The sequence below is a fragment of the Saccopteryx leptura genome, chromosome 5, assembly GCF_036850995.1.
Source record: "Saccopteryx leptura isolate mSacLep1 chromosome 5, mSacLep1_pri_phased_curated, whole genome shotgun sequence".
Lineage (NCBI taxonomy): Eukaryota > Metazoa > Chordata > Mammalia > Chiroptera > Emballonuridae > Saccopteryx > Saccopteryx leptura.
This window is the reverse complement of record NC_089507.1, coordinates 207872217-207895791: the sequence shown is the minus strand read 5'-3', so window position 1 is coordinate 207895791 and position 23575 is coordinate 207872217. Positions and strand designations below refer to the sequence as shown.

General features: G+C 60.8%; 2 protein-coding genes across 6 annotated transcripts; one reads left to right on the top strand and one right to left on the bottom strand.

Annotated features, from left to right (window-relative positions):
• The first annotated feature begins 710 nt into the window (after positions 1–710).
• On the top strand, positions 711–17383 carry LPIN3 (lipin 3). Of its 5 annotated transcripts, none has more exons than XM_066387794.1 (21): positions 711–781; positions 4371–4534; positions 4640–4839; positions 5991–6086; positions 7098–7363; positions 7578–7661; positions 8525–8645; positions 8799–9066; positions 9828–9927; positions 10066–10226; positions 10589–10682; positions 10783–10852; positions 12397–12489; positions 12567–12610; positions 13314–13452; positions 14439–14587; positions 14760–14846; positions 15243–15395; positions 15525–15639; positions 15726–15829; positions 16025–17382. In XM_066387794.1, exons 3-21 carry the CDS (start codon positions 4648–4650, stop codon positions 16167–16169), a joined length of 2481 nt encoding a protein of 826 aa, XP_066243891.1. In that variant the 5' UTR covers positions 711–781; positions 4371–4534; positions 4640–4647; the 3' UTR covers positions 16170–17382. The 5 variants fall into 5 exon arrangements, with proteins under 5 accessions (XP_066243891.1, XP_066243889.1, XP_066243892.1 ...); XM_066387792.1 differs by having other exon boundaries at positions 736–877; XM_066387795.1 differs by having other exon boundaries at positions 736–877; positions 7581–7661; positions 16025–17381.
• Positions 17384–17534: 151 nt separating this feature from the next.
• EMILIN3 (elastin microfibril interfacer 3) lies at positions 17535–23097 on the bottom strand. Its single transcript, XM_066387798.1, has 4 exons — positions 22827–23097; positions 21364–21486; positions 20028–20251; positions 17535–19753 (listed from the first exon to the last, which is right to left on the bottom strand). The coding sequence occupies exons 1-4, from the start codon at positions 22991–22993 to the stop codon at positions 17967–17969; spliced, it is 2301 nt and encodes a 766-aa protein (XP_066243895.1). The 5' UTR covers positions 22994–23097; the 3' UTR covers positions 17535–17966.
• Between the last annotated feature and the right edge of the window lie 478 nt (positions 23098–23575).

Below are 23575 nucleotides of genomic sequence, written 5' to 3'. Positions count from 1 at the left end.
GTCACCGCCTGCCCTCTGCTGGCCAGTGGCGGTGTTGAGTCTGCTGGTCTCCAACAGGTCGTCGGAATAGAACGGAATGAAAGAAGCGGCATTTATTGAGTTCCTGCCGGATGTCAGGGACTGAACTGGGAGCTGGGATGTAAGAATAAACGCGACGTGTTCTCACGGAGTTCAAATTCAAATGAAGAGGCAAATAATCATATAGTAACTCAAGCAAATATGAAATTACAATTGTGGGCTATGTGAGCGTACGGTAGATATGAGGGTCCTGTCCAGCCTGGGGAAGTGGGGTGGTGGTAGAGGGGTCAGGGGAGGCTGCCCTCAAAGTGGGACGTTTGAGCTCCAGGTGCCTCACAAAGTCATTTCATGTAATATCGAAAATTCTGCAAGGTGGCTATATCCCCTTTGACAAAGCAGTACACGGTCTCAGATTGGGGAAAACTTATCCAAAGTCACGCAGCGAGCTGGAAGGAAAGCCAGAAAGTCCTAAGTCCGCCAGATTCGAAGGATCCCGTTTTTTCTGCGGCTCCTGGAAGTGAGGCAGGTGACCGGCCACCCGCGCAATGCTTTTAGCAGCTCTAGGGCGCAGGGCGGGGCAGGGGTGGAGCCTTGGGGGCGGGGCCTGAAGCCTCACGCCTCCCAGACTCTATACGTGCAAGGGCGGCCCTGCGCGTGGGGACAGGACAGGGCGGGATCTTTACGGGGCGGGGATGGAACCCGCCCTTGGCTCGTGGAAGGGGAGGAGCCGGGATTTCTGTCCTAGAGGAGCCGGAAGCGCCAAGTGAGTTTGAGGCCAAGAACACTTACCTGCTGACCCTGTGCACTCGGGTAGAGGCGGCGGCTCCCGGTCCCGGAGGTCCAGTGGGCAGCTCCAAAGGTAGGGCCCAAACCGGGCCTGCGAAGAGGTACCCCTCTCCCTGTCCCGCCTTGCCCCGCCCATCCATCCTGCCATTCGACCCTCATTCCTTCCTGTCCCGGGGTCTGAGTCAGTCCATTTCTAGCCATTAGATGGGAACTCTCAGGGATGGATGAACTCACTTTGTCCCTGTTCCTGGCCCGGTGACTGCGAGGACACTGGACATCCAGAATGTGGGATCAGGAGATAATGAGATGCAAAAACCTTTCAGGGAGGCCCACCCAGCATCAGCCCAGGCTGACTGACCTTGGGGAGGACACCCACCCTCTCTGAGCATTCTCAGTTGCAAAGCAGGGTCTGACTCTTACCCTGCCGGCCCTGAGACTGGTGAGGTCAGCTGGTGCAGCAGCGAAGGCCGCTGGGAAGCTGGGTTGGTTTTCTCCCTTCCAGAGCTATGGGAATTCTTACCCTCCTCCCTCTGGTCCTAGGTAGAGAGCTCTGACCTCACCTCTCCCCAAATCGGGGACCCCAGAAAAGCCGAAAGCTCCTACCCAGGGCAGCTTGTTCTGGCTTCCCTGTGGTGGAGCTGTGTGCTGACTAGGGGGGCCTGTGGGTGTTCCCAGAGTGGGCTCTGAAGCTTGGGCACCCTGTGAGGCGTGCCTGGAGCCCACCTGCTCACTTTGCAAACTGAAGCCACCGTTATGCAGGGCCTTGAATGCTGAGTTAAAAGTCTAAACTCTCAACTGTGGGCAGGGACAGTGCATTGGAGTCTGACCTGTAGTGTTGTCAGGACCAGACTAGGTGAGTGTGGCTGTCACAATGCCAACCAAGATGCTGCTATGGGCATTTATTGCATGTTAGTGCTTTACATGAATTATGTCATTAATTACTCATGCATCCCTTATGTTATCCCCATTTCAGAGGCTGAGAGTGAGGCTCAGAGACGTGAAGAGACTTGCCCAAGGTCACAACTAATAAGTGTCAGGGAGACAATTAGAACCTAGACAGTCTGGTGCCTTACCTTCAGTGTCCTGTTGCCGTCCAAGATGTAGGCATCCGGTAATAAAGCCTTGACCTAGGACAGCAGAAGAAAGGAGGGGCCGGATGAGCAGGAGATTGGGGACTAGGATTCAGAGGGTTTGGCAGAGAGGTCCCCACAAGTCCTGAGAGAAATTCAGCTGACCAGGGTTTGGGGGGGTTAGATGAAGTAGTTGATGTTAGACGTGTTAGTTTGGGGTGAAGGGTGGCACAGGAAGCCAAGCAGAGCTTCCCTCCGCCTGGAGAAGACCAAGGCGGCAGAGCCGGGTCCTGGGGAGAGGAGATGCCTTCAGGGATGGGTTCAGGTGGAGGAGGGCAGCCCAGGGCCTGGCTCACAGGAGTCCCTCCAAATGCTGAGCAGACAGATGTGGGGGGCGGGGGAGGGGAACTCTAGACTGAGAAGGGTCTGGAAAACTGACGCCTTGTTTCATAGAAGGGCGAGCACGGTACTGGCCTGAGGACACACCAGGGGTCGATCAGCAGAGGACCCAGGACCACCCTGGGTGACATCTCTGCCATTGGGCTCTTTCTGCTACCCTAGTGCTGTCATTCAAGGTCAATTTTGATCATGTCTGGAGACAATGTGATTGTCACAACTGGAAGAGGGGTACTATTGGCATCTAGTGGGTAGAGACTAGGGGTGCTACTAAACACCCTATAATTCCCCACCCGTCAGTGACTCCAAAGTCGAGGCCTTGTACTCGGTCGAGCTGAGCGTGCCACATACACACACACACCCCAAGCTCTTTTGCCCCCAGCCGGGCAGATAATTCAGGCGTGGGCCTCCAGCTGGCTGGACCTTTGCCCTTGCCCCTGGCCTGCCCCTCCCGTGATTGCTCCCTTATTCCTGGAAGCGTCTAGAGTCCTCTCTGCTTTTCCTGGACACAGTGATCTCCAGTCCTGCCCACCAGATGCCTATGTCTGCCCTTGTCTGTCTGTCTGTCTCCCCAGACCTATAGACCCTAGAGTCTGATGTTAGGTAGGGAGAAACCAAAGTGGAAATTTCCACATAGCACAGAGTTGGTGCCTTGCAGATATAATAGTTACGAAACGAGTGACATGTCCAGGGTCTGGGGAGCCTCGTTTTCTCCTTTTTTACGTTAGCAATGGAGGTCGTGCCGTACGTTTGTGAAGCTCCACACTTCTAACAAGTCCCCAGGTGATGCTGGTACTCCTGGGCATGGACCGCACTTAGAGCGGCCAGCTATTACGGGGCTGTGCAGGAGGGGGCTATGGGCCGGCTGCCCTTGCCACAGACCTCTGTGGTGTGGTTCGGGGACTGTGGAGTAGAAGGAACCATGATAGGGAGTCAGGAAACCGGGGTATGAGTCACACTTCCTCCCCGCCTCTATGGCCTCTTAGCTTAATAGAGTTTGGATAAGTCACTTGACTTCTTTGAGGGGTGGTCTCGCATGGCAGGTGGTCCACCGGGGATTCCGATTCAGGGTCTGAGAGAGAGAAGTGCCCTGCCTGTGGAAGTGGATGTCCTGTGTCCTGGCAGCCAGAGGGTCAGTGGGCCACTGGCCTGACCATCAGGGAGGGAAGTGAGCTGAAGCTGGCAGGTGGGCACCACGCCAGCGTGGAGGTGGCTCTCATTAAGGCTCTGGCTTTTTTCCGCGGCTGCCACAGCCTCCTGCCTCTGGATCACCCAGCCGTGCGTGGTGTGGGTGAGCTGGCGGGACCGGTCTGGCGGGGGGAAGGAGCAGCTTCGGCACCACGGGCCAGCCCGGGCCTGAATGTGGGTCTGAGGACTGGGGGTCGGGTCTGAAGACGATCACCTAGGGAGGGACACTGGGGTCAGCAGTGGGCCATGCCAGAATTCCCAACCTCCCACGGAAACTGGGAAGGACTTTGAAGTTTGGAGTCTTAAACTGGGAGCTCACTCCACCCACAGCGATGGGAGATGCCCTGTCTCAAGCCTCTGACCCCAGGAATAGAGCTGGGCAGAGCCTTAGGTGCCTGGGATACTCTCATCCCTGGTTCCTCACAAATCAGCCACAGTGGCCCAGCAGGGCCCCTTCCAACACCTGGGACCAGGAGCCAGCAAGACTGTTCATTTCTCATATGGAGAAATTGAGACCACCACCCCCATATGCTGGGCAGATAACAGCCTTTAGGGCTATTGCCTGATACATCATGAGGCTGCCCCCAGCATCCCTGGGGCGGGGTGCCCACCACCACCTGTTTCCACAGGTGGGCCATCCCAGTGGTCCACATCTTGGGTTCTGCAGCTGGGGCGAATCCCGGCTCTCCTTCCTGGTTGTGAGGTCCAGTCCTGGGCAGGTCGCTCCGCCTCTCGGGGCCTGAGCTGGCCTGACAGTAAACAGGAGTAATGACACCCACTTGGCCAGCCTGGTAGGTTGTTGTGAAGATGAAATGAGCCCTGTCATTGAGCGCCGTCATCATTATCGTTACTCATGGCATTTAGAGGCTCAGAGAACCCCAGACCGCCTTACCCTGTGCCCTCATTTGATAGATGTGGGGACCGGCACCTGGAGAAGGGAGGTGGCGGTCCAGGAGTCCCATGGCTGGTCAGTGGGTGAGCCAGAGCTAGAACCCACGTTGCTGGCACCCCACCCCACCTCCACCGCCGTCCCGTGACTGCTGCCCATCCTCGAAGGCGCTCTGAGGCGACACACTGTGAGCCCGGGGACCCAGGGGGTCAAGCTGCGAAGCCTTGCCGGGTGTGGGTCGGGGGCGGGGCGCTGAGCTGAGCTCGGTCCCAGCGCTGCCTCCTGTTCCCAGCCCTGGCCATGAACTACGTGGGCCAGCTGGCGGGGACCGTGTTTGGGACGGTGAAGGAGCTGTACCAGGGCCTGAACCCTGCCACGCTGAGTGGCTGCATCGACGTGCTGGTGGTGAAGCAGGTGGACGGCTCCTTCCGGTGCTCGCCCTTCCACGTGCGCTTCGGCAAGCTGGGCGTCCTGCGGTCACGGGAGAAGGTGGTGAGTGCTGGCGGCCACCGCCGGGGGTGGGGTGGGGGTGGGGGTGGGAGGGGCTTCTGAAGTCAGGGCAGCCGCTGCAGTCCCAGCAGAGGATCCGTCCTCTGGACAGGCTTCCGTTTTGTTCTCTTTTCTTAGATAGTTTGGGTTGCGTTGGGGTTTGGGTCCAAGAGGGTTCCTGTTCCCCACCACCACCCCACCCCCCGCCCCGGCGGCAGCGCGGGGAACCGTCAGACACGGCTCCAGCTGGCTAAGACCTTACCCGTGTGTTCTTGGTAAGGCACTTCACCTGTGCAAATGGACACACTCATCTAGATGCCTGGTGATTAAATAGGAGCTGGTAACGCCATCCCTGGGCCAGGCCTGTGGGTGACACTCAGAGGTTAGTCCCTGTCCCTTAGGAAACCTGCACTGTCGTCCCTGGGCTCAGGGGAATGTGACAGAGACCTTTGATAGCACAGAGGGCTGGTATGTGAAAAGAGGTCTGGTGGGCCTGGGCCCCCTTCACACTGGAGTGACTATGAGCTTTCCAGAATCCAAATAGGACCATGTAACCTTGTAGGAGAGATTATAGCTCAGTGGTTAAGCGCTTGGGGTGGGGACTAAGCCTCTGGATTCATTTGGCCGCTTCCCAGAGAATGACGTAATCCCTCTGAGCCTCTGTTTCCTCACCTATAAAGCGGGGATAATGATAGGAGCTGCTGCACACAGCTGCAGTAGGGGCTGTGAAGACTGAATAAGAGTCTAGACAAAACACAGTACTCAACGCCTAGGAAATGATCATTCCTACGACCTGTCAGTGTACTCAACACATGTCTGAGCGCTGTCCTGGGCTGGGGACACAAAGTGACAAGATGACTCACATCCTTGTTCTTACGGGGTGTGGGAGCGAGAGGGACACAGAAACCAAGGCTTAAGCAAGAATACTTAGACCATGAGACGTGCAACAAAGCCTCGAGAACGGGGGAACGTGTCGGCGGGATGGGGGGCACACGGAGAGCTCAGCCAAGCCAGGCACAGCAAGGGGAAGGCAGCTCCAGCTACCACAGGGCGCGGGGGGCAGCCAGGAGGCCAGGGCCCTGTGGAACCGAGTGTGGGGATGAGGGCAGGCGGTGGGGAGCATGCATGCCTTGACCCGTCACGCCCCGTCACAGGTAGACATCGAGATCAATGGGGAGCCGGTGGACTTGCACATGAAGCTGGGGGACAGCGGGGAGGCCTTCTTTGTGCAGGAGCTGGACAGTGATGAGGTGAGTACCTCTGTCCTTGCCAGCACCTGCCCCTGCCCCTCCATAGTGCTCCCTCTGGTCAGGGCTGTGGCGTTTGTCACTGTCCCCACCCCTGAGAGCACCCGTCAGCAAGGGTCTGACGCAGAGAGATGGGTTAGTGCTGGCATGTGCAATATTGTTAGAGCCTAGGAAGGCTTCGGGGGGTGGGGGGAGGCGGGGGCAAGCGCTGACTTCCTTCCCAGGGAGAGCGGGGGACGGTTTCTAGAAGAGGACACTTGTGCTGGTCCCGAGGTGTGAAAAGGAGACTTTCCCCGTAGCGTGGAGGAGGGTGCCGAGTCGTGGCTGGGGGCTGGAAAGCTTCAGATGGCTTGTTCAGGACCTGGAGCTGGTTCAGTGCAGCTGAATCATGGAAGTGTGGGGCTGGGGGTGACGAGAGGGGTGTCTGCAGAAGGGAGGCAGGCTCTGTACAAGCCAGCAGAGGTGTTTACATAGTTTGAGCTTGGCAGGCTTTAAGCAGCCCCTACTGTGTGCCAGATACTGTGCAGCGGGCTTGGATGAGGGGTGACCCCTGCCTTCCAGGAAGGTTCCCAGACTGGAGACAGGCACATAAACAACGGGCGATGGAATGCTTTGGTCATTGCAGTGAAGGGGGTGGGTGGGAACTGAGGCTGAGGATAGTCAGGGCAAACTTCCTGGAGGAGGTGACACTTGGCTAAGTCTTAAAAGGGAAGTAGGCGTCTAGTGTGGTAGGTGTGGGCAGAGAAGATGCCCAGGTTTCTGCTCAGGCTGTGGTTCGCACTGGGTCGTGGGCTGCCAGGGCTGCGTGCATCCTTTGTCTCTGAGGGAGCTCTGAGGCCGGCAGCAGGTGCAAAGCCATGCTGCTGCCACCTTGGTCCAGCCTCCATGCCTGTTTTCCTGACCCCAGATGAGCTCACTCCAGGGCCTAAGACTGGCCGGGTTCAGGATGACTGGTGGCCAGAGTGGCCCCCCTACGCTATAGCCCCTCCGTGCTGCCCCCGGCCTTCTCCACAGGACCACGTGCCTCCCCGCCTGTGCACATCACCCCCGCCTTGGGGAGGCCTGCCGGGGTTCCCCTCGGACTCCCAGCTGGGGACAGCCAGCGAACCCGAGCCTGTCATCACGGGGGCGGCCTCCACGGGGAGGAAGAAGAGGCTTCGTAGGAGGAAACCCAGGCGGAAAGAGGACACGGCGGCAGATGATTCCAGTTCTGAGGAGCTGGAGCCAGGCGCCGAGAGCGAGCCGTCCCTGCTGGAAAAGCCGAGGCTGGAGCCCCCAGGGTGTGTGGGGACCAGGTGGGGGCCCAGGGTGTGAGGACGCCAGCAGGGTTCAAGCACTGTTTCCTCTCCTGGTGCTGTGTGACCCTGGGCAAGGGCCTGGATCTCTCTGGGCTTTAGTTGCTCCACCTCCCCAAGCCCCTGATGTCCAGGCTCCCATGCCCTGTGCAGGGGGCCCTGTGCAATCAGTGACCGTTTATCTCCCTGTGGTGCTCAGCAGCATCCAGTTGAAAGGGGAGTCCTCTCCGCAGCCCACAGACATCTACCCCTACTCCGACGGCGAGTGGCCCTCCCAGGCCAGGTGAGAGTCCGGGAGGGCTGCAGGCAGGGGCTCACAGCCAAGGTCTCAGAGTGGTTTCCATTTACATTTTTCTAATAAATAGAACACAATGTGTGTTACCCGCCATTTGTATATCTCCTTTGTAAAGTGTTTAAGTCTTCTGGCCCATTTAAAAAATTGTGGCGCCCTGGCCAGTTGGCTCAGTGGTAGAGCATCGGCCTGGTGTGCAGGAGACCCGGGTTCGCTTCCCGGCCAGGGCACACAGGAGAAGCGCCCATCTGCTTCTCCACCCCTCCCCCTCTCCTTCCTCTCTGTCTCTCTCTTCCCCATTGGAGCATAGTTGGCCTGTATGCTAAGGATGGCTCCGTGGCCTCTGCCTCAGGCGCTAGAATGGCCCTGGTTGCAACAGAGCAACACCCAGATGGGCAGAGCATCGCCCCCTGGTGGGCATGCTGGGTTGATCCCGGTCCGGCACATGCAGGAATCTCTGACTGCCTCCCTGTTTCCAACTTCAGAAAAATACAAAAAAAAAAAAAAAAAATTAAAATTAAAAAATTAAAAAAAAATTGTGGTAAATTGCACAAACAGAAAATTTACCATTTTAAATGCCACTGAACTGTGCACTTTACATGGTTAATATAGTCACAGTGCTGTGACCCTGTCTAGTTCCAGCATTTTCTCATCACCCCTATACCCATTAAGCAGTCACAAGCGTGTCCCCCCCTCCCTTTTTCTTATTGTTGATTTGGAGGAGTTCTTTATATATATATTTACATATTCTGGATCCAACACAGACATAAATAGGTGTGGCAAATATTTTTTCCCAGGCTGGGGTGGGCGGGCGGCAGTCTGGCTTGGGGGCCTCTGAGTTCTTGTTTCTGCAGCCTTTCGTCAGGTGGGCTCACATCCCCTAAGAGCGACTCGGAGCTGGAGGTGCGGACCCCCGAGCCCAGCCCCCTGAGAGCGGAGTCCCACATGCAGTGGGCCTGGGGGAGGCTGCCTAAGGTGAGTTCCTCCGGATCAGCTCCACGGCCTCTGCAGATGAGGACTGGAGGGCCGAGACTTGGGCCACGTCCCCCACGGCCCTGTGGGGTGTGGGCGGCAGGTCCTGCCTCGGCCCAGCCTGGCCCACATCCTTCCCCATCTGTTTGACTGAAGGTGGCCAAAGCCGACAGGCCTGTGTCCTCGACGGTCCCTGACAACAGCACTGGGGCAGCCCCACCTCAGGGACAGCCCGGGACCCCTGACCTTCGGCCTGACGCGGAGGTGCCCACTCCGGTGGGTCCTCCTCTCCCTGCCCCTGAGAGAGAGAAAACCGAGACTCCGAAGTCGAGGGATCTCTCTCTGGCCTCAAAATCATGGAGCTGGGCCGCTCTGGAGGGTCCGGCGCAAACTGGGCAGCCAGAGGGGGTGTCTAGGAAGAAAGGTGAGTGGTGGCTGGACAACCCCCCCCCCCCAGTGCTTCCCTAGCCTCATGTTACCCCCTGGGTGGACTTGGGGACATCAGGCATGTTTTGAGCACCGATTGTGTGCCAGGCACTGTGTTTGGCACCAGCCCTCATGGGGCTCACAGGCCAGTGGGGCAGACAGATGACGCATGCGTAAGCCAGGAAGTGCGGTACAGGGGTGATATGGGACCGATCATTGGGTGGGACGGGGGCTATTTGGAGCACGTGGTCAAGGAAGGCCTTGTGTGTAAGCTGAGACATGAACAATGGAGACCTAGCCAAGTGAGGACCAGGGGAAGAGAATTCTAGGCAGAGGGGACAGAACGTGTCGAGGCCATGAGGAAGGAGAGAGGTTTTGTGTCTAGGGACTGAGGCAGCTGGTGTGTGTTGACCGAGGCAGGGGGAGGGCTGGGACAGGAAGTGGGGAGATGAGCAGAGGCTGCTGTCCACCAGTGGGCTATCCTGAGTGCGTGGGGAGGCCCCGGGCTTCAGTGGTCAAATTGGCAGTCACTGGCTACATGTGGCTATTTAAAATTAAAATCAAGTAGCATTTAAAATTCCACGTCTCCATCGCACCACATTTTAAGTGTGTTGACAGTCGGCTGTGGCTGTTGGCTGCCTGTTGTTGCAGAAAGTTGACTGGACAATGCTGCTTTAGGTTCAAAGGCAAGGGGGTCACATGCTGCTCATACTGCTGAGCACACATTAGGTCTACAGGTGTCCTCTCCCCTGCCTTCAGGCTCCCTGAAGAGAAGCCAGCACCTGGGCCCCAGTGACATCTACTTGGATGACTTGCCCTCTCTGGATTCGGAGAATGCAGCCCTTTACTTTCCCCAGAGGTGCTGGGCCCTGGGTGCCGGGGTGCCCTGGGGTCGGGGTCCGTGGGCCAGGGGCTGGCTGTCGGGGGCCTGGGAGGGTGAGGCCCCTCCTCCCAGCCTCCTTGTGTTCATTGCCACTGTCGGCCCCCTTCCTCCCAGTGACTGTGGATTGGGTGCCAGGAGGTGGAGTGAACCCAGTAGCCAGAGGCCACTGGGGGATGCCAACCCCGAACAGGAGCCAGAACCCACTCTGGACACAGTGGACACGATAGTACTGTCCCTCTGCGGTGGACTGGCTGACAGCCAGGACATTGCCCTGGGTAGGTCCGAATATGAGCCCTTCTGGGGACTGGCCCTGAGCGTGGGGGGCTGGGGAGGGCAGGGGCCACCCACGCCAGGCCAGGCACCCCTGTGTTCTCTGCCCTGTGGAGCCCACACTCGGCCAGCAAGGGTGGGCGTCCCAAAGGCCCCGTGAAACAAAGGCTCAGTGCTCAGCGGTGACTTATCTTGTGAATCTAGGATGGCCAGTGCCCAGGGTAGGGACAGCAGGTGCAAAACCACAGGAAGGGAGCTGCCCCGTGGGAGGCCTAAGTCGTAGAGTGTGGAGGGACCAGGAGAGACTGGGGCAAGGAGTCTGCAGGGATGTGTCAGCCTCCCCCTCACTCTCTGCCTCTGTGTCCAGAGAAGTTCAACAAGCACAGAGTCTCCTACCAGGACCTCGCCAAAAACCCTGGCCTCCTGGAAGACCCGAACCTGGTGGTGAAAATCAATGAGAAGTAAGTACCGGGGCTGGGCTGCCGGCTGCCACAGAGTCACTGCACCCCCGTCGTGGCCCTGCAGCTCCTGTGGCCCCAACACCCTGTTCTGTCCCTCTAGGCACTACAACTGGGCTGTAGCTGCCCCCATAGTCCTCTCTTTGCAAGCCTTCCAGAAGAACTTGCCCAAGGTAATGGGTAGAGCACTGGACTTCCTTTGGAAAGTGGCCACAGCCCCAGAGTAGGGGACCCTTACCCGGCAAGTGGAGGATGGGCAGAGATGGGCCTGGGGCTGCCTGGCTGCAAGACCCACTCTGGCAGAGGGGACCGAGGTCCCACGAAGCCGCCTCCGTGCTGTGTGGACAAAGCCACGCCATTCCCTGGTTTCCTGGCATACCTGAATCCCACTGGGTTTGGACTTGACTTCACAGGAGCTCAAACCACAGGGGGATAAATGTTCAAAAGGGACACGCCTTCAAAAGAGCTTTTCAGGTCTGCGATGAGGCCGGGGGGATGGGGCCCCACTCCTCCGGACCCTGAGAACCTCTCCAGGCGGGGCTGCACGCGCTCGTGCGCTTTCTCAGCATCCCTTCGTTGCGCACCTACTCTGTGCCGGGGACAGCCATGCTCTCAAAGAAAGACAGTTAATCAGACTTAGCCATGTGAAAGTAAAATTCAACTGTGAGTCCTGGAGAGGAGAGGTCTGGGGTAATCTGAGAGCCTGCAACAGGGAGGTTTGCTCAGTAAGTACCCGGTGGGCACAGATAGAAGGGTGAGTAAGCCTTCAGCAGTCGAGGGGCAGGAAGAGCATATGCAGATGCTCAGAGGTGGGAAGGAACCCAGCCTCTGTAGTCCCTCCCAGAGCCTCCACCCTGTGCTGATCTGCACCTGCTTCTTCTGCCCCTCTGGAAGTGGTCCACGGCCCCTCCCTGGTCTCCTGTTCTCCACTTGATTAGAGTTGCCCAAGCCAAGGAACAGCACTAACCAGACGCAGATAGCTGGTGCCTCCACGAGGTGACGCTCAGCTCCATCCTCTGGCTGGCTCTGGGTCTGAGCTAGGATCACAGCCTGTGGGAAGAGGTTCACACTCTTGCTTGACTGTCCCCACCTGGACAAAGCCAGCATTGAGGCCCCAGCCTGTTCCCAGCCCAAGTGGGCAACCTAGCTGACCCACCCCAAGCCCATGTCTTCTTGACATGGGCGCACCATTCTGTGTTTGTAGGAAACACAAATCTAATCAGCTTTTTTTCCACAAGGTCACGTTGTCCCTACCAGACAGTAATGGTAAATACAGAGGGAAGTGTTTATGGGATGGAGTCATTAACTGTAGGAACTGCCTGTGTTGGTCCTGGAGGTTGAGGGGAACACTGGCTAGACTATCCTTCCTGCTGCCACTTGGTGGCATCTTGCAGGCAGTACCAGATCTTGAGAAACTCCCAAAGCACTGTTTTCAGCTATTCGAGGGAAACTGACCCACAAGGTTTGGAAGCCAGGTCGAGGCTGGGCTAGAGGTAGGGGGTCAGGGCTGGGGCGGAGCGGGGATGGACAGGAGTGGCCCTTGGTCTCCTGTGCTATTACATGAATCCCAGGACCGACACAGTATGCTTCCTCAGAGCTTGGCAGTACCCTGCCGGATGGTCAGCCTCAGATTCTGGGCACATGGTGGCCCCGAGGGCAACCTGAGGTGGGTTTGTGTGATGCAGGGGGAAATGCCATGACCTTTGTCTGCCCACAGAGCGCCGTGGACAAGCTGGAGAAGGAGAAGATGCCCAGGAAGGGTGGGCGGTGGTGGTTTTCCTGGCGACGCAGGGACTTCCCGGCCGAAGAGGTGGGTGGTCACGGTCACAGGGTGGGGCCAGCCAAGGCAGGAGCAGACTGTTCACTAGATGGCTGTTCTTCCCACAGCGAAGTGCCCAGAAGGAGAACCCCACAGCCAGGGAGCCAACGGGGTGAGTGGACCTCTTGGCTGGGAGCCTGGGGCAGATGGCCGGTGGGGGGCAGGGGCACAGCCGGCACCCCGCCCCAAGCTGCGGTTCTTTGTCGCTCCCCAATGACAGCTACACCCTGTCTTTTTCCTGAGAAATGCTCCCATTTCACAGATGGGAAAATTGAGACTTAGAGATACACCAAAGGTCCCACAGCCGAGAAGTGGCAGGCAGAGCTGGAAGGCGTGCCCAGACTCCTGGCCCAGACAAGGGGTTACTGCACTAAGGAGACAGGGCGCCCCTTCTCCACCAGGGGCCCGCTGACTTTGCTTCCTTTTTACCTCTGACCTGATCCAGAATGGCCAGGGTGGGGGGTGGGGGAGGTGGCCAAAGAGGAGTCAACTGAAGCCAGAGGAAGTGACGTTGGGAACAAACCCTAAAACACACTGCTAGGTTTTTAGGCACTGGAATTCTGACCAAGGAGAGGCGGAGGGCCGAGCTGCTGAGCACGCCCTCTGCTCCAGCTGCGTCCTCATCAGCCCTCCTCCATAGTCTGCTCCCACCCCCAAAATGGGTGGCACCTAGAGGGAGGGGTTTCTGATCCCCTGGGTAGTCCCTGCAGGGGTAGGGACAGGCCCAGTCTCCTTGTGGCCTGGGCCCAGGGTGTCCACTGGGAGTGCAGGTCCTGCGGCTGAGGGTGATGGTCTCAGAGCTGGGCTGCCCGCAGGGAGAAGACCGACGTCCTGAGCAGTGAGGACGATGCCCCAGACAGCCCTGTGATCCTCGAGGCGCCCCCCCTGCCAGCCCGGCCTCCCGACTACACGCCTACCTACAAGAAGTCCCTCCGCCTCTCCTCTGACCAGATCGTAAGTGTGTGCGTGGGTGTTTGTGTAGGGATGGTGGGCGGTGAGGACTGTCCCAGAGCCCCACAGGGCCCCGTAAGGAATGGCCCCACGGAGCCACGCCTTCACCGAAGCCCAGACCCACCCCCTTGGCAGCCTCCCTATTGAACAGCCTGTGCTTCAATACCCCCCGAGGGCAGGGGGATCGCTTGTTTATGTGCCGGTCCATTTCCCCATCAAATGCTCTCACTGGAAAAGCCCTCTCTGTGCCTAAGATACCGACCTGCAGTGGGTCGGCTGGCTCCGGCTCGGCCCTTGGAAACCACACTAAAGGAATCAAATGTGGATGAAAGCCCTTCCGATCGACTCCAGAGCCGTGCATTTGAGCTCAGTAACTGGTGGCTCCCGTATTAAGAATGTTTTCTCCCGAGAAGGACTCCATGGACAGAGAGATGTCGCGGGGGGGGGGGGGGGGGGGCAGCCTGGTGCAGAGTGGCTGCCAGCTGTGTGGCACCCTGGGGCGCACACCGCCTGTGGCTGAGAGCGGCCCTGACCCTCCTCTAAGGACGGGGCTAGGGTCCCTCTGTGGAGGATGCCCCAGGTACCCTAGCCCTAGGTGACGATCCCCCCAGGGCCCCTCTATGCAGTGGGGTGTCTCCCTGCCAAGGGCAACGCCAGCCTCGGGGGAGACTTGAATGGAAGCCAAAGGCCAAGCTTCGTCCTCAAGCTTCACCCCAAAAGGGCACAGAGGGAGGCTGGGGCTCCTCGGCCGGCACTGTGCAAGCCCCACCAGCTCTCCCTCACTTCCTCCTCCTGGCCGCCCCCCCCCCCCCCCGGCCCACGCGGATGTGTCTCTGTGTGGCTCTCTGTGACAGATTCAGGCAGGTTCTCTGAACTGGGAGGGAGAGGAGAAGGAGAGGCCTTGGGAGAAAAGGCCAGTTTGGGATGACAGGGGGCAGGCAGTGCCTGAATGTGGCACATCACAGCTCCCTGCCTCTGTCCGGCCCCAGCGGCAGCTGAACCTGCAAGAAGGTGCCAACGATGTGGTCTTCAGCGTGACAACCCAGTACCAAGGCACGTGCCGCTGCAGGGCCACCATCTACCTGTGGAATTGGGACGACAGGGTGGTCATCTCAGACATCGACGGCACCATCACCAAGTGAGGCCTAGTTGGCAGGGGAGGTGGGGTCTGGAACTTTGCCTCCCACTGTCCTGGAGGGTGGGGGGGGATGGAGAGAGAGGCCCTTCCAGGGTACCATCCAGGGCCCCATGCATGGAACGTGAGGGCCACATGAGGCTGCATTTGGAGTGACTACTCCTCTGGGATTCAGGTCGGACGCTCTGGGCCACATTCTGCCACAGCTGGGGAAAGACTGGACACACCAAGGCATCACAAGTCTCTACCACAAAATCCATCTGTGAGTGCCAGGGCCGCCCCAGGGAGGGAGGAACAGGACATCTCGGCACTAGGAAGCCAGGCCATGTCCCTAGAGGGCTAAGACCCCCCTACTGGTCCTCCTCCAGCGGAAGACTCGTCTTCTGTGGTCTGGGATCTAATCTGCTGTAAGTCTCCAGGCTTGCTCAAACCCTCATCCATCTTGGTCCCCCTGGGCCTCAGGACTATCCATGCTCGTTCTGCTGAGGCCACCTCTCTCAGGCCTGGCCCAGCTGTTCTCCTGAAGTCCCGTCCCTACAAAGGCCTCTGGGCTTGGAGGCCAGAGCCTCAGAGTTGGGTCAAGCTGGCTGAAGCCAAGAGGGCAGAATGGGCAATGGCTCTTCCCTGAAGGCTCTGTGCCACCTGTCCCCACCCCCAGAAATGGGTACAAGTTCCTGTACTGCTCGGCCCGGGCCATCGGCATGGCTGACCTCACCAAGGGCTACCTGCAGTGGGTGAGCGAGCGGGGCTGCGGCCTCCCCAGTGGCCCTGCCCTGCTGTCTCCCAGCAGCCTCTTCTCCGCCCTACACAGGTAACCCCCACGCGACAGAGCGCACAGCCCTGGGGGAGGGGAGGCCCCCGGCCAGCCCAGCCCCACCCGACCCTGCCATCCTGTGATTGCCACCCCTCCTCGCGGCCTGCCCTGCCCCTGGCTCCCCAGGGAGGTGATTGAGAAGAAGCCGGAGGTGTTCAAGATCGCCTGCCTGAGTGACATCCAGCAGCTGTTCTTGCCCCACGGACAACCCTTCTATGCCGCCTTCGGGAACAGGCCCAATGTGAGTGTCGCCCGCCTCCCTGAGGGGCCAAGGCACCCCTGTCCCCACCTCCTAGCCCACCAGCCCCCCCTCCTTGTCTCTCACAGGATGTCACTGCCTACCGGCAAGTGGGCCTACCTGAATCACGAATCTTCACAGTCAACCCCCGGGGAGAGCTCATCCGGGAGCCCATGAAGAACCACAAATCCACGTGAGGCCCATCCCTGCCCCGTGTCCCCCAGGCCCTGCCACGTTCCCGTGCCCCAGCCTCTCCCTGGGCCCCCATCCTACCTCCCCACTGGGGGCTCTATCCCTTACTCAGGGCACCCAGGCCATGACAGACGCCATGGCCCGGGGCGGCTCGGGCCCTCAGTGCCGGCCCTGTTCTGTTCTGTTCTGCTCACAGGTACGAGCGGCTCAGCGAGGTGGTTGAGCTCCTCTTCCCGCCGGTGGCTCGTGGCCCCAGCGCAGATCTGGCCAACCCTGAGTACAGCACCTTCTGCTACTGGCGGGAGCCGCTGACCACTCTGGACCTTGACGCCCTGGCCTGAACCGGCCCTGGCTGCCCCCTCCTCCCTGGCTGGGCCAGAGCTGATTGGGTATCCCAGGGAGTAAGGGGTTAGGACCACAGGACCAACCCAACGGGGAGGAAGGGGCTGAGGCTGGCTGGTAGCCTCTCCTCCCTGTCCTGGCCCTTGTCTCAACCAGCAGAGCTGCAGCGGGAGGGGCAGCTGCTCTAGGCCTCAGCATGGCCCTGGCCTGTGGCAATTAAATGTCACCTGGGCCCTTGCTCTGTACCCTGTGCCCTTGACATCTCTGTCCCTATTAACTGTGGGACTTGGCCTCAGCTCCTAACAGGACAGAGAACTGGAGGACAAGGAAGGTCAGTGGCAGCAATGGGACACAGATGATGGGCATCTGGGAAGGACAGTGCTCCTCCCGCCCCCTCTGCAGGGCCTGGACAGTCCATCCCCTCTGAGGCCAGACCCTTCCAGAGCCCCAGCCCCTGCCCACAGCTCGAGCCAGACACTTGAGCACATCCCCCGCGGATGCAGCCCCAGACCCTGGCCAGGCAGGTGGCGGTTGGCCTGCACCCTCTCCTAGCCCCTGCTGGTCAGCTCAGTGCCCACGCCCCACTCAGTCTCCCCTCCCACGGTCTCTGGGGAAGAAGGTACCTTTAGACAGGCTAACAGCTTTAATCCAGGGCCGCCCTCCCCCAGTAGCACCACAGTGGAGGGCAGAGTACCAAACGTCGGGAGAACCAGAGGGCGGGGCTCAGGCCTGCAGAACAGACCAGGGAGCCCTTGTGGACGTGGGGAAACTGAGACCCAGGGCCTCGACAGAGCACGGCATCAGGGACTCCGGGAACGGAACTGCACGGGCCGGATGAACGCCTGTGTTTCTAGATTGTTCCTTGGTAGCGTTCCACCTGAATTTCTCATGACTTCATGAATCTCAGGCGGGGCTGCGTTTGCAAGGATGTTGGAAACTGGGCCTGGAGCCCTCTCCCTCCAGCCATGGCCTCCTGCCCAGGGTCTGGCCTCCTTCGGGCCGTGACGTAGACGAGGGTGCCCCCCTTATTCTCGGATACTTTCCTCCGCAAATGGAAAGGAGGACTAGGGGGGAACCAGAGGGTCCCTGAAACATCTTTAGGGAAGAGAGGAAACGTATACATTGGAGAGGGGTCTCCAAACAGGTCACCTGGACCGATTCCCCCCCCTGAGAATCTACAGCTGCCGAAGCCCTCGCCTTGGGGGAGGGGCGGAATAAAGAGAACTTTTGGCTGAGTCCGTCTGTGTTCCTGTTCCATCCTGAAGAACCCGTGGGTGGTGGGAACCTCTGGTCCGTGGTTCAGAAACAGCATCTGTGAAGCTGCCAGGTGCGAGGATGGGGTCCGTAGGCAGCACCCTCCTGCAGAAACTGCACCCAGATTACTGGGGAGGCACAGAGGAACCAGAAACTTCTGTGGGCGGGGCCTCCTGCCAGTGGGCAAAGGGAGATGTGGACGGGCCACGGTCTGAGAACGGGCCTCCAGTCTTTGCACAGGGACCAACTCGTGTCCACAGAAAAGCAGCTGGCCAGCTGGACTGTGAGGTCTCTTAGGTCCAACCTGGCCTTCAGGCATGTCACACTCACCCTGACCACTGTGCTGAACTGTCTGGGTGGTACAGCACTGAGCACGGACACTGGTGTTTGAGACAGTCACGTGGAGCTGGACCAAGGCTTTCTCCAGTGGCCTCTGAAGTCACAGCTGCACTGGCCAGGGTGGGCTAGGAGGTATGGTCTGGGCTCTGGGGTGCTGTCCCCAGCGTTGGTGGGATCCGGGGGTTGGGTCCTGTCCAGCCCCCTTAGTTGGCCTGCCCTAGCCGCACCTGCTCGGCCAGCTGGGCCCGGCAGTCCAGCAGGTCGTCCCGGAGGCGGGCGATGTCCTGTGCGTGCTGGGCCAGCGTGCGGTTCAGCTGGTCCACGTGGCCCCACAGGCCCTCCCTGGGCCCGAGGGACTCGCTGGGCAAGCTGTCCAGGTGTGCGGCCACTAGGCCCAGCTTCCGGCACACACCCTCCACCTGTGCCACCCTCTGGTCGAAGTGGCCCACGGCGTGCTGGAGCTCCCGCGCCGTGTCCTGGCAGCGGCTCAGCCCGCCGGCCACGCCGGCCACCCCAGCCTTGAGCTGCTCCAGCTCCCCCCGCAGGCTCAGGACCTGCCTGTGGCCGGCCCGGAGCCGCGAGCCTTGGCTGCTGACCTGCTCCTGGATGGCGTGGACCTCGGCCTCCACCTTGCGTTCTCGCTCATCCAGGGACGTGTTAGTGGCCAAGAAGGCATCAGAGTACTGGCTGACGGAGTCGCTGAGGCCTGTGAGCGACTTGCTCACGGAGTTCAGGTTGACCTTGAGCAGGGTGATCTCGCCCTGCAGCGAGCTGCCCGTTGCTCCCGCCAGCTGCCCCTGGACCTCGGCCACAGTGCCATTGAGCTGCTGGAGCAAGGCTGTGTGGCCGGCTACCTGGCGTAGAAGGGCCTCGATCTGGCCCTGCCAGGCCTTCATCTCCGCCACGAGGTTGTTCAGGACGGCCGCGGTGGTGCTGGGCGTGCACGAGGTCTCCAGCGACAGCAGCCGCTGCTCCAGCACGGCCAGCTCCGTCTGCACCAGCGGCCGGGCCGACCTGCCCGGTGGGGTGCTGTCCCGGCTTAGCTCCCCGCCCAGGGTCAGCAGACGCTCCTCCAGGCTCTGCACACGCTCTTCCAGCGTGGTCCTGAAGCCACCCACACCCCAGTCCCCCTCCTTCCCCCCCAGACAGCAGCCCCGCACTCCGCTCTCGGTCCCGTTGAGGGTCTCCAGGCCCTCAAGAAGTCCATCTATCCCCCCTTCAAGCATGGCAGCCGAGAGCCGCGTGAGCTCATCCCTGGTAGAGGGACCATGGCCCCTCTGGGCCTCCGTGGCTGCCTGCAGGTTCCTCTCGAGGCTGTCCACGCGGGCACTGATCAAGGCTAGCTGGCCGCAGCAGCTGCCCCCGCCAGCCACGCTCAGGCCCTGCAGCCGGGTGCCCAGCTGGGAGAGCTCCCGGCGCAGGGCCAGCTCCCGGCCGTCCAGGCTCTGGTGCAGCTTCCGGCTGGCCGCCTGACCCTCCTCACAGTGCTGCCGCACCTCCTGCACCTGCAGGTCGCACGCACTCTGGACACCTTGTAGCTTCTGCTCGAAGCCGTCCAGCAGGCTCCCCCAGAGCCGGTGCAGCCGCTGGTCCACGTACTCATCCAGCAGGGCCAGAGAGGTGAGCGGAGACGGGGGTGCCTCCCGCAGCCGCTGCAGGTGGGACTCGTGGCCCAGGGCCAGCCCGTGCACCTCATCCAGCAGCTGGACCTTGGTCCGAAGTGTGTTGCTCACTTCCGTCACCTTGCTCAAGATCTCGTCCAGGGGAGGTGCGAGTGGCCTTCCAGCCCTGTCTCTGGGGTTCACAAACCCCTCGGGGATGACCCCAAAGCCCACAGGGGTAGCAGGAGCTCTGGGCCCACCAGTCATCCTGTTGGGGTCCTCATGGCTGGCCACCAGGCCACTGAGGGTGCCATATGCTTGTGCCAGCCGCTGGACATCACCCTCCAGGCGTTCGAGCCGCTCACCAAACAACCCTGGGCCTTTCCTTCCTGGGGAAGAGAAGGAGAGAACCCCGGGGCTGTCACTGGCCTGGCTCTCTCAGAATGTCCTGTTGCCAAGCCACCTGAGAGACTTTCTGTTCTAAGCCAAGCTTGCCGGGCACAGCTCCATCAGCCTTGGGAGGGGTCTGGGGACTCACTCTCTGCTCAGCATGAGCTGTACCCTCTCTAGCCCTGCCCAAGTCCAGCTAGCCTGGGTTAGTCCCTTTCCCACCCCCACCAAGAAACCCAACCACCTTGGCAGGGTCACCCTGGGCAGACTCACCGTGGGAGCTGGGGACTGCTCTGCTGGAAGGAGGGGGCCTGGGCCCAGGGCCCAGCTGCCCGGAGGGAACCCGGGGCTCAGGCTCCGGCTGGGGTGCGGTGGCCCTGTGGTCTGTGAGGTGCTCAGGGCAGCCTTCTCCAGTGAGCCCAGGGCAGCAGCGCCAAGAAAGCTCCGTCACCGTCTTGTAGCCGACCTTGTATCTGGGTCTGAGCACCGTGCGGTACCTGGGCCAGGAACGGGGAGAGGGCGGGGCTCTGTACGTGTGGGCTGAGGCCCCTGCCCCCTGGCTGGTATTCAAGGCCACTCTTAGACACTTGGATATGATCTAGATGTTGTTCCGCCTCCACAACACCTCCAGGGGTTTCCTTTTTCTGTGTTTAAGATGACAGGGCCACGGGGTGGAAACAGGCCTTGCCAAGACTCAGATGGGTCAGGGCAGGGCAGGGCACAGGGAAAAGCTCCACCCCAGCCTGTCTGCCTGGAAAAGGCAAACAGGGATTTAGCCCCACGATTCCTACGACCACCTGGACCCCCCTGAGCTCACACTGCCATCAAAAATTTCACTCTGCCTTTGGTGGTCCCTTGAAGAGTTCTGACAAAGCCCAGCCCCTGTACTGTGGGTGGGTCAGGGGAACTTCCCTAAAGTGGGATAGGTAGCCCCTCTCACTGCCCAGACACCACTCCGGGCTCCCGTCAGCTCCCCCATCCTTCCCACTCCTCCCTGACCTACTCAGAGAACTCATTCTTGTCACAGAGGCTGGTGACAACGCACCTTTGATTTTGAGCCCAGAGGGGAAGGCCCCAGGGTGGAAAGCAAAGTAGGGACCACTCACTCACCTGTGCAGCAGTGTACCCGCTCACCCACTGAAGACAGGCCTGGGGCATGTGCCCCGAGATCCCATGAAAACTATTTTCAGACCTGCGTTTGAACCTCTCCGAGTACAGACCTGTGCATCCCACTGTGTGCAATACCACACGTCCTCACGCGGCCCCGTCTGTCCGCGTGAGCCCCGCATCCAGCTCCTATACCTTCACCCCCAGCCTGCCCTCCTCGAGTCTGCCCAGGGTCCCAGGACCTACTCCTATCCCCTGACCCCCTGTACCCTTACCCCTTGCCTGGTGCTGCCTCTGCCCTAGAAACCTTCCGCTGGTCCCCCTGTCGGCTCCTAAGGGAGCCTGCCCGGCTCCTCCCTGGTCCCCTCAGTCCAGCTGGGGCTGGGGCTGGAGCTGGGATAGGCTCTCTGAGTCTAACAAGTTACAGCGCTTGCAGACTGGCTGCTCATCTCAGCTGAAGGCAGACCTGGGATCCCAAGCGGGCGGGATGGGGTACACTCACGTGACTGTCCCGGGGCACTTGGGCCCCCATCCACACTGCCGGTACTCAGCCTTTATGTAGCTCTCTGCTCCCTCCTGTAGGACACAGGTCACATTCCTGTGCACCACGTAGGCGCAGAGGGCCCTGCAGGGGAGAATGGCATCCTTTGAATACCTGGCCCGGGCCAGGCCCCCTGAAGCTCCTACACCCACCGCCTCCACAGGCCTCAGTAGGAAACGTGACCCCCACCTTTTCTCTACTGCTTCTACTTGTTCCTTGGAGCCAGGGCCCTGACAGGAGTCCAGTCCTGCTGCTCATCTCCCAGATCCCAGCCTTCCCAATGGATTGGTCACTAAGCTAAGTCACTGGGCTAAGTGAACCAGAAGCATGGTGCACCTGGACTTCTTTGGTCTGACCTCTGTCTTCCCTCCCCGAGGAAGAGGCCCACCCTGGATTCCCCATGAAGGGCCTTGCCACATTCCCCACCCTTTTCCAATTCCTTCACTGGCTCTAAACTCCTCATCTTGGCATTTAAATATTCTGAATACTCAATTTAGTGCTTGGGTGCCTTTGAGACCACACTTCTCTCTTCCTCCCCTGACTGGCCCCTAGGGAAATGCACCCCACTTAGTAGCTTTCTGACCCCTGCCTCTCAGATCACTTCTTCTACTGCCTCCTCCAGGAAGCCTGCTCTGATGTGCCCGGGCTCACAGAGTATCAGCTATGGGCTAGACACTGTCCTACAGTACCTTGCAAATGCAGCTAGAATTCCTGTTCAGCTAACACCCCAGGCAGAGCCCCTAACTCACCTGATGGGAGGCCATCTGGCAGCCACTGTCTACTAAAGACCAGAAGCTGGGGCAGGGGAGGGGCCGCAACCCCACTAACAGGCCACAAGGGTTGGGGTGGCAGCTGTCTGGAGTAAACCAGCCACCTGTGGACTGCTGTTGGGCTCTGGAGCCACAACATGAACCCAGGACCGAGGAGGTCCCACCAGCTCTGTGGCCCAGCCACGTTGGGGCTGCCTAGGGCTGCTGGGCCAGGCTGAGCGAGAGAGAGGGCGGGCCGCGGGGCACATGGCTCCATCTCCTATCTGGTGGGGCAGAGTGATGGGAGGCCCCGGCGCCGTGTGTGGGAGAGCCCCGCGTGTGGACCGCCCTCCCTCCTCTCCCTCCACCTGGTCTGCCGCGCCTGAGGTTTGCACACAGCGCAGCTGGAAAATGTTACTTTGCTGGAAAGGTTTCTGCGGGCACTGCCAGGATCCCCGCCGCCGCGCCAGGCCCCCTCGGCTTATTTTTCTTTGCCAGTCCCGCAGCCTCCCGAGGCGTGGGGCGCCCGCCCGGGAGAGATTTGCCCCGGGAGCCGCCCCCTCCGCGCCTCGGCCTCGGGCGCCCTGCTGCCCCCGCACGCGATCCGGGCAGGTGGGAGCGGCGCCGCCGGGCCCGTCCCTCCCGCTTCCCGCCCGCCGCGCGGCCCGCGCTTACTTGTGCGGCCCCGGGCGCAGACGCGGGCGCCATCCCGTCGTGTACAGGCTGTAGCGGGACGCAGCAGGCGGCGCGGGCCGCGCGAGGAGCGGGGTGCCCTTGGCCTGCGCCCCCGAGAGCAGCGCCGCGACGGCGCACAGCCAGACCGGCAGGCGGCGGCGGCCCATCGCTGCTCCCGGGTCCCCACCTGGCCCCGCGCGGGGCCCCCGCCGGTGTCCGCCCGCCGCGCCGCCCTGCCGCTCGCCGCCCGGGTCCCGCCGCCGCTCACGGCCCCCGGAGCTCGCCGGCCCCGCCGCCTGGCGCTTCGCAGCGGCTGCGTCCCGCGGAGTGGCCGGCGCTGCTCGCAGCTAGGGCCGCGGAGGGGAGGCGGGAGGCGGGCTCTGCGCGGATTAGCATAAACTTGGGGCCGTGTCGCTCTCCTCCGCCGGCCCCCTCTCTGCCGCCAGCCCCCCGCCCTGGCTCCGAGCTGACGCGCGAGGGGCCGCCTGCAAGCAAGAGGTTAAGGGAGCAGCCCCGAAGTGGCGGGGGCGCAGACCGTCGCGCCCTGGGAGCACCCCCCCCCCCCCGAAAAACACACCCATCCCCCGCCGCGGCCAGCGTGCACCGGCGAGGAGCAGAGCCAAACCCCTAGGGCCGGCCTGAACGCGGGGCTGTCCAGAAGCCGCCCGCCCACCCGCAAGGCAAAACTGGTCTTAAAAGCCGGTGTGCACCTGGGACCGCAGTCCAGGGCTCTGGAGCTGAGATGAGCG